This window comes from Rhincodon typus, chromosome 43 (assembly GCF_021869965.1).
Source record: "Rhincodon typus isolate 14 chromosome 43, sRhiTyp1.1, whole genome shotgun sequence".
Taxonomy (NCBI): Eukaryota; Metazoa; Chordata; class Chondrichthyes; order Orectolobiformes; family Rhincodontidae; genus Rhincodon; species Rhincodon typus.
In genome coordinates, this window is record NC_063374.1 from 6,123,303 (window position 1) to 6,133,263 (window position 9,961).

Below are 9,961 nucleotides of genomic sequence, written 5' to 3' on the forward strand. Positions count from 1 at the left end.
GACTGCACTGCCCCGCTATCCCACACTGTCCCGGGACTGCACTCCCCCCTAACGCGCTCTGCCCACTGCCCTGGGAGCCACAGAGAAGGTGCAGAGACAGAGAGAGATCAGAATTAACATTTGAGAGATGTGTCCATAAACCTGATACCAGTGGGGAAGAAGCTGGTCTTCAATCTGTCTGTACGAGATTTCAAACGTTTGTACCTTCTGCCCGATGGAAGAGTTTGGAAGAGATTATAACTGGGGTGGGGGAGGGGTCTGTGATGATGTTGGCTGCCTTCCCGAGGCAGGGGGAAGTGTAGATGGACTCAATGGATGGACCTCTCTGTCTCCATCTCTGGCAACCACCTGGAAACCCATATCCATTTCAAGCCCACCGACTCCCACAGCTACCTAGAATACACCTCCTCCCACCCACCTTCCTGCAAAAATGCCATCCCCTATTCCCAAATCCTTCGCCTCCGCCGCATCTGCTCCCAGGATGAGGCATTCCACTCCCAGACATCCCAGATGTTGTCGCTTTTCAAGGACCACAACTTCTCCCCTCAGTGGTCGAAAACACCCTCAACCGCATCTCTCGCGTTTCCTGCACCTCATCCCTCACACCCCGTCCCCGCAATAACAACCAAAACAGAATCCCCCTCGTCCTCACGTACCACCCCATCAACCTCCGGATCCAACGCATCATCCTCCGACACTTCCGCCATCTGCAATCCAACCCCACCACCAAGGATATATTTCCCTCCCCACCCTTATCTGCTTTCCGTAGGGACCGCTCTCTCCGCGACTCCCTTGTCCGCTCCACACTCCCCTCCAGCTCCACCACACCCGGCACTTTTCCCTGCAACCGCAGGAAGTGCTACACCTGCCCCCATACCTCCTCCCTCACCCCCATCCCAGGCCCCAAGAAGACTTTCCACATCAAGCAGATGTTCACCTGCACATCTGCCAATGTGGTATACTGCATCCGCTGTTCCCGCTATGGCCTCCTCTACATCGGGGAAACCAAGCGGAGGCTCGGGGACCGCTTTGTAGAACACCTACGCTCGGTTCGCGACAAATGACATCACCTCCCAGTCGTGAACCATTTCAACTCCCCTTCCCATTCCCCAGACGACATGTCCATCCTGGGCCTCCTCCAGTGTCACAACGATGCCACCTGCAAACTGGAGGAGCAGCATCTCATATTCCGCCTTGGGAGCCTACAGACCGATGGTCTCAATGTGGACTTTACTAGTTTCAAAGTCTCCCCACCCCCGACCTCATCCCACGACCAACCCTCCCTCTCATCCCCGCCTCCTTGACCTGTCTGTCTTCTCTCCCACCTAACCGCTGCTCCCACCTCACTGAACCCGCCGCCACTCCCTACCTGCACTCACCTATCACCACCCCACCTACCTTCCCCAGCTCAAACCCCTTCTCTCTCTATTTATTTCGGAGCCCCCTTCCCCTCCCCCATTTCTGAAGAAGGGTCCAGACCCGAAACGTCAACTTTCCTGCTCCTCTGATGCTGCCTGGCCTGTTTGCTCCTCAATAGTGAAACAAATGGGCCGACACCTGAGCAGTGATCAGACCTCGCTGGGTCAGTGGGAACGTGGTCAAAATAAACATCAGAATAATTCTTTAACCTGTCAAGACAACAGAAATTCCACTTACATCCACAATGAATAACCCATTCACCACTGAACTTCTAGAAATCATTGCATAACTGGAGAGAATAAGCCATGTTCTCGTAGACTAAAAGAATATCGACACTATCACAGAATGCTTTTCATTTCTCGGTGAATTAATTCTCATTTCCTGGAGCTACAAGACCTGCCTGTACATTAGAACATAGAACAGTACAGCACAGTACAGGTCCTTCGGCCCACGATGTTGTGCCAACCTATTATCCTACTCTAAGATCAATCTACCCTGCATACCCTACATTTTACCATTCTCCATGTGCCTATCCAAGAGTTGATTAGATGTCCCTAATGTATCTGACTCTATTACCACTGCTGGCAGCGTATTCCACACGCCCATCACTCTCTGTGTGAAGAGCCTACCTCTGACATCTCCCCTATACTTTCCTCCAATCACCTTAAAGTTATGCCCCCTCATAATAGTCATTTCCGCCCTGGAAAAAGTCTCTGGCTATTCACTCTATCTATGCCTCTCCTCATCTTGTGCACCTCTATCAAGTCACCTCTCATCCTTCTTTGCTCCAATGAAAAAAGCCCTAGCTCCCTCAACCTTTCCTCATAAGACCTGCCCTCAAGTCCAGGCAGCATCCTGGTAAATCTCCTCTGCACCCTCTCTAAAGCTTCCACATCTTTCCTATAATGAGGCAACCAGAACTGAACATAATATTTCAAGTGTGGTCTAACCAGAGTTTTATAGAGCTGCAGCATAACCTCATGGCTCTTAAACTCAATCCCCCTGCCAATGAAAGCCAACACGCCAAACGCCTTCTTTACAACCCTATCAACTTGGGTGGCAACTTTGAGGGATCTATGGACGTGGGCCCCAAGATCCCTCTGTTCCTCCAAACTGCCAAGAATCCTGCCATTAACCCTGTATTCTGCATTCAAATTCGACCTTCCAAAATGAATCACTTCACACTTTGTTCAAAACTCCAGAGAGTATCGGCTTAAACCACTCAAGCTCTTCATAAGACAAACGCCAACATCTCTGGAATCAACTGAGTGAACATTCTCTGATGTGCGTCCAATTCAATTACATATCTCCTCAAGTAAGGAGACCAAAATTTTAATCAATACCCCAGATATGGACTCATTAATGCCTTGTATAGTTGTAACAACACTTCCCTACATCTATACTCCATTCCTTTAGCAATAATGACCAAACTTTCATTTTCTCCCCTTATTAACTGCCAGACCTACCTACTAGTTTTTTGTGGTTCACATGCAAGAGGACCCAGATCCCTCTGCCATCCAACATTTCTCTCCATTTCAATAAGAAGATGGCGACATCTGAATTCAATATTATTAAAGTGGAGAGGGTCCAGAAGAGATTTACCAGGATGTTGCCGGGAATGGAGGGTTTGAGTTATAAGGAGAGGCTAAGATTGTTTTCACTGGAATATAGGAGGTTGAGAGATGACCTTATAGAGGTTTATAAAATCATGAGGAGTATAGATAAGGTAGATAGCTAGCAGCTTTTCCCCCAGGGTAGGGGAGTCTAAAACTAGAGGGTATAGGTTTCAGGTGAGAGGGGAGAGATACAAAAGGGTCCAGAGGAGCAATGTTTCTCACGCATCGGGTGGTGAGTGTCTGGGACGGGTTGCGAGATACTGGTGGAGGGGAGTACAGTTTTGTTATTATTAGGAAACATTTGGACATGTACATGGATGGGATAGGGATGGAGGGATATGGACTAAACACAGGTAAATGGAGATAGCATAGGAAGTTGAGGAGTGACCTTATAAAGGTTTATAAAATCATGAGTGGTACGGATAACGTGAATGACAGGTTTATTTTTTCTAGGGTGGGGGGATTTCAAGACTAGGGAGCCTATTTTTAAGGTGAGAGGGGAAAGTTTTAGAAAAGACATGGGGACAATTTTTTACACAGAGGGTGGTTCGTGTGTGGAATGAATCTCCAGAGGAAGTGGTGGATGTGGGTACAGTTACAACGTTTAAAAGACATTTGGATAAGTACATGAGAGGGAAATGTTTGCGGGAATTTGGGCCAGGAGCAGGCAGATGGGACTAGTTTAGTTTGGGGTTATGGTCGGCACGGACTGGTGGGACCGAAGGGTCTATTTCCATGCTGTAGGCCTGTATAATAAAAAAATCTGGAATAAGTGAGCTGAACTAATAACGTACCATGAAATTGCTAACACTTGTTGTAAAAAACATACCTGGTTCACTTTGAGGGAGGGAAATGCATATGAGTCTAGAGCCCACAGCAATGGGTTGACCCGTAACTGTCCTCTGAGCGATTAGGGATGGGGCTAAAAACACGATTGGAGTTTAAATTTGGACTTTATTGCCACGTGTACTCAAGGACAAGAGAACTGTGATGTTTCCAAGTTTCCAACGTCACCACACACAACACCATTTATAGGCGAAGGACAGAAGCATCAGAGCAAGATTGAGAGAAAAGAGGAACAAAGTTGAAAGTTGAACCACTACAGTCCTTCTCAGTGTTAAGGCAAAAAAAAACTAACGTTAAAAGTTCAGCGGTCAGGACCATTTAGGAAGGAGATGAGGAGACATTTCTTCACCCAAAGAGTGGTGAGCCTGTGGAATTCATTACCGCAGGAAGTCATTGATGCCAAGAGGCAACTAGATTGGGGCATATGGGGTCAAAGGTTACAGGGATTAGGCTATTGAGTTGGACGATCAGCCATGATCGTGAAGAATGGCGGAGCAGGCTTGAAGGGCCGAAAGGCCTCCTCCTGCTCCTATCTCCTATGTTTCTATGTTAGTCTCTCTCAAGTGCTCAGTCATGTTGGGCCCACACTGCTGACAAGGGCTTAACCTCTTTGGCCCACTCGCCCCTCACTGGCTCGATCTCTCCCGCTCTCGCCATTGCAGGGGGTGGCCGGGGGGTTTGGGGGGGGGGGTTGGGGGGGGAGCAGGACTTCCATCGCCGCATTGGCCTCGCTCTCAGGGTCTCAGACCACCAATATGATGGTAACTATCCACCTCTGTTCTTGTTTTGACAGTGGGACCTGGTCTGCAACTGGAAATCCCTGAAACGGATCACGCAGTCGATCTACATGGCTGGATTGCTGGTGGGAGCCATAGTGCTGGGCAGGCTTTCCGACAAGTAAGAGAGGCGGGAATGTTGCGATGCCAAGTGTTATGTCAACTTGGTGGGTTTTTTTTTAGCTGCTGACTGGTTCTATAACCCTCAATAATGTCAACCCTTAACGCTCCAGTGAAAAAACTCCCAGCCTATTCCTTATAACTCAAACCTTCCATATGCGGCAACATCCTGGTAAATCTCTTCTGCACCCTCTCCAGTTTAATAATATCCTTCCTATAACAGGGGGACCAGAACTGGACACAGTGCTCCAGAAGAGGCCTCACCAACGTCCTGTATAACCTCAACATGAAGTCCCAACTCCTCTACTCTGACCAATGAAGGCAAGCGTGCTAAACGCCTTCTTAACCACCCTGTCTACCTGTAACGTAAACTTCAAAAGAATTATGGACCTGAATCCCTCGGTCTCTCTGTTCTACGACACTACCCAAGGCCCTACCATTAATCGGATAAGTGTGCTAAATGCTGAGCTGTAGAGGTCCAACCGTCAGATCTGCCACTCAATGTAGCATCAGCTGTGACTATTTGTGGAAAGGGAAGGATATTCGGCTGGTTAAAGAGTGGCCTGGGAAGGAGAACATCAGTCAGGCTCCTTGCTCCAGATTGACATACAGTTACCACCTGCCCCGCCACCCCCCCCCACCACTGTTAATGGACAGGATTGCATCCACGAACATTGAGCAGGAATAGAGGTGGCGATGGGAAACGTGAGGAAAAATATCCGGTCTCCATTCACTGCCCCATGTTGTGCAACAGAATGGCCTGTGGGGTGATCTAGCCCTGCGCAGAGTTAACGCCTTTGAGTGAAGTGTGAGGGAGGGGTTGTAAGGAGACAACGAAACAAGCCCCTTTCCCCAGTGGGGGTGGCTCAGTGGTTAGCAGAATCATAGAATCCCTACAGGCCCTTGGGCCCAAGCAGTCCACACTGACCCTCAAAGCATCCCACCCAGACCCACCCCGCTATAACCCAGCTAATCTACACATCCCTGAACACTATGGGCAATGTAGCGTGGCCAATCCACCCTACCCTGCACATCTTTGGACTGCTGCCTCACAACACCAGGGACCTGGTTCCTGTGTAGGGTGACTATGCGTGTGCGTGTGTCTGTGTGGAGTTTGCACATTCTCTCTGTGTCTCTGTGGGTTTCCTCCCGCAGTCCAAAGATGTGCAGCATAGGATGGATTGTCCAGGCTAGGTAGGTTGGCCATGAGAAATTGTTTTTAAAAATTTCACTCATGGGATGAGGGCATCGCTGACCAGGCAGCATTTATTGCCCATCGGGCACTTCAGAGTGAACCACATTGCTGTGAGTCTGGAGTCACGTGTAGGCCCGGACCAGGTAAGGATGGCAGTTTCCTTCCCTAAAGGACATTTGTGAGCCAGATGGGTTTTTCCTGACAATTGGCAACAGACTCATCGTCGTCGTCATTAGATCCTTAATTCCAGATATTTTATTGAATGCAAATTCCACCATCTGCCGGGGTGGGATTCGAACGCAGGTCCCCAGAACGTTATCTGGGTCTCTGGGTTAACAGTCCAGCGATAATGCCACTAGGCCTTCGCCTCCCTGTCAGGGTTATAGTGGTGGGGGGGGGGTGGAGGGGGTGAGTCTGTCTGTGGTGGGGTCAGTGTGGACACGATGGGCCGAATGGCCTGCTTCCACACCGTAGGGTTTCCATGATATCGCTGCAGTAGCTGAGTGTTGGCTCACAGGTTGGAGAGAGCAAGTATTTAAATCTAGACAAGCCATAAAAGTTATGCACAACATCAATTAAACGCTGAAACCCAGTGAGTTCCAAACATTGACCATATCATCAGACAGGTGAATGACTAACTCAGACTATGTTGTAACTCTTAAACGTGTCATTTTTTTTTTATAACTTTGAGTTAATGTTTACCCTGTGTTTGTTACAGGTTCGGGCGGCGCTCTCTACTGCTGTGGTCCCATTTCCAGTTAGCCGTGTCTGGGATGTGCGGAGCTTTCTCTTCCTCCTATTCCTTATTCTGCTTCTGGAGGTTTTTGTGTGGACTAGCACTGTCTGGGATCATACTCAATGCTTTCTCCCTCAGTAAGTGAAATGACGTACACATTTATCAAGTAAAGACCATTCCAACAGGACCGAATCTGCTCATCTACCTTTGATATTCAATTGCATGGCCATTTTTGAATCTCCTCAAGCATTACCATTGATCTGGAACCTAATCAAACTGACTATTGAGGGCTCTTGTGGCACAGTGGTAGCATCCATCCCTCTAGACCAGAAAACTGGGTTCAAATCTTACCAGCTCTACAAGTATGTTACCTAGACAGATCGATTGAAAATAACTACAGCTGCTACTATGAATGCTTCAAGACCGTGCAAGAGACTAGGAATTATGTAGCACGTAGCTCCCCTCTAATTCCCCAAAAACCCTGTCCATAACTCAGAACTGTTATAGAATATTTAAGCCTCAACAATTCTCAGCGCCAACCAAGAGAATCAGATTAAGGCTTGTGCTGGACATTATTAGCTTTATTCTTAAAGTAAGGTGCCCAGCTCCTTGCTCCCTCTCTCTTTCTCCCTCACTAACTTAGGAAGGTTAAGCAGGCATTTAGCACGCTTGCCATCATTGCTCAGACCTTTGAGTATAGGAGTTGGGGCGTCATGTTGAGGTTGTACAGGACATGGGTGAGGCCTCTTCTGGAGCACTGTGTCCAGTTCTGTTGTGGAAAGGATATTATTAAGATGGAGAGGGTTCAGAAGAGATTTACCTTGATGTTGCCAGGAATGGAGGGTTTGAGTTATAAGGAAAGGGATGGAGAGGCTGGGACTTTTTTTCACTGGAGCGTAGGAGGTTGAGAGGTAATGATGGAGGTCTATAAAGTCATAAGGGGCATGGATAAGGTAAATGGCAGATGTCTTTTCCCTAGCCTCCATCTAAGAGTTTGGGTCCAAGACAGACAGGTCAAGGAAAGGGCAAGATTATCTTCAGGCTTAGGTTTCTTTGGAATGCGTATTAATATGAAATGCAAATTCTGAGGATAATTGGAGATGTACCAGACCTTACTGTTAGATCATTAGGAATGGGTTTCTGCCTTTACTCCTGCTCAGACACACACCCCCTAAATAACCCCAGCCACACTGTGCCATTCATGCCAAGCGGGTGGATGGGATGCTCTTCGGAGGGACAGCGTGGGCTCGATGGGCCGAATGGCCCGCTTCCGCACTGCAGGGATTCTATGACTCTGTTGTGCTCCCCGGGGCCACAGAGAAGGTCTTTGTGTTGCAGTTGGTAACGGTCCCCTGCTGCTGAGCTAAAGGCACAAGTCCCGTTTGACACGCAGGGCCGAAGCAGGCCAAAGTTCAACTTGTGCCAACATGCGCCAACGGGGAGATGGCAAGGGTGGAAGAGATTCTTTGGCCAGTAAGTGACGGGAAGGAATTGGTGCCTTTCTTATCACTGTCTGTAACTCCAGGCTACAGCACGTGCGGAAAAGCTCACGTTGCTACGGCGAGTTGAATTCCTCGGACCCTGCGTTACGAGATTTGTCGCAACAGCGGAGGGTTTGATTCGCAACTCCAGACGGGTTGAATTTGGCAGGGCGGGGTGCCTCCTTGACCTTACCTGTGGCAGGTTATCGCCATGTTGTGGGTTGGGTAGGCAAGGGACCGAACGGGATTTCCCTAAAATCACAATTTTCCACATCAGTACCTGCAGACCCCTGCTCTGATTCATCCAGCTTCTCTCATCTGTCTTTTTGTGTGTTCCTGCAGAGGTCGAATGGATCCCAACGAGATTTCGAACGCCCGTTTCAATGCTGAGTGGTTTTCTCTACACCTTCGGTCAACTGCACCTGGCCGGTTTAGCGTATGGAATCCAGGACTGGCGGTGGCTTCAGTTCACAGTGTCTCTGCCTTACTTCGTTTTCTTCCTCTATTCTTGGTAAACTCACATTCCGCTGGCGCCTTTTCCAGACTGCACCATCAAACGGTCCATGTTAGGGGAAGGTTGGAAAAGATGGCCGAACTGACTCTGGCAGGATTCTGGGTAATCCAAGATGGAGGACAGGGGAGGAAATGGTGGCCGAGAGCGGTGCTCCTTTTTGTTTCTGGAGGTATTTTCAGTGTCGGAGCTGATTTCTTCGAATTCTTGGAGCAGTAATTACCGTTTTATAAGCTGCTGCATTGTTTCAGAACTTTGGAAATAAAAAGGGATCAAGCAACGGCAGTTAAAAAAGGAGAGAGAGAGAGAGAGAGAGACCAAGTGGGAGATGAAAGAAAGAAAGATCAGTGAACCTTTCACAGCTGAGTGCCTCTGCTTTTAGCTTCAAGTGTCTCCGGACTTGGGAGTTCCTTCTAAAAATAAACAGACTGTAAAATTCACAGCTGACCTCACGGAAACCTGTGCAGGGAGTTCACAGCAAGGGAAACAGCTAAGTGTTTTTTTTTAAAGTGTAGCCTTACTGTTTTTTTGTTGTGAAATCAATTATACCGAGGAGAATGGGTTTGTTTTTTGATTATATGTTTCCTTGAGGGTCTGTCTCTTCTGTAACATTTCTAAAACATAAAACAAGATGTATTGAGTTATTGTAGGGCAGCGTTTTTAGAGCAGTGGGACTGCGCTATTTTTGTAGAATCATAGAATCCCTACAGTGTGGAAACAGGCCATTTGGCCCAACAAGCTCACATCGCCCCTCTGAAGAGCATCACACCCCGACACATTCCCCTACATTTCCCATGTCTAACCCACCCTAAAATGCACATCCCTGGGCACTATGGGGCAATTTAGCGCGGCCAATCCACCCTAACCTGCACATCCCTGGGCACTATGGGACAATTTAGCACGGCCAATCCACCCTAACCTGCACATCCCTGGGCACGATGGGGCAATTTAGCACGGCCAATCCACCCTAACCTACACATCCCTGGGCACTATGGGACAATTTAGCATGGCCAATCCTCCCTAACCTGCACATCCCTGGGCACTATGGGACAATTTAGCACGGCCAATCCACCCAAACCTGCACATCCCTGGACACTATGGGACAATTTAGCACGGCCAATCCACCCTAACCTACACATCCCTGGACACTATGGGACAATTTAGCACGGCCAATCCACCCTAACCTGCACATCCCTGGACACTATGGGACAATTTAGCACGGCCAATCCACCCTAACCTGCACGTCCCTGGGCACTATGGG

At 48.5% G+C, this 9,961-nt stretch overlaps 1 protein-coding gene across 1 annotated transcript in view; it reads left to right on the forward strand.

Annotated features, from left to right (window-relative positions):
• The window catches only part of LOC109925797 (solute carrier family 22 member 6-A-like), a 44,493-nt gene that overhangs the window by 6,440 nt on the left and 28,092 nt on the right, over positions 1-9,961 (forward strand). The window contains exons 2-4 of the mRNA XM_048619623.1: positions 4,675-4,778; positions 6,691-6,845; positions 8,532-8,700. Coding sequence (XP_048475580.1) covers positions 4,675-4,778; positions 6,691-6,845; positions 8,532-8,700 — 428 coding nt within the window. The remainder of the gene's footprint in view (positions 1-4,674; positions 4,779-6,690; positions 6,846-8,531; positions 8,701-9,961) is intronic.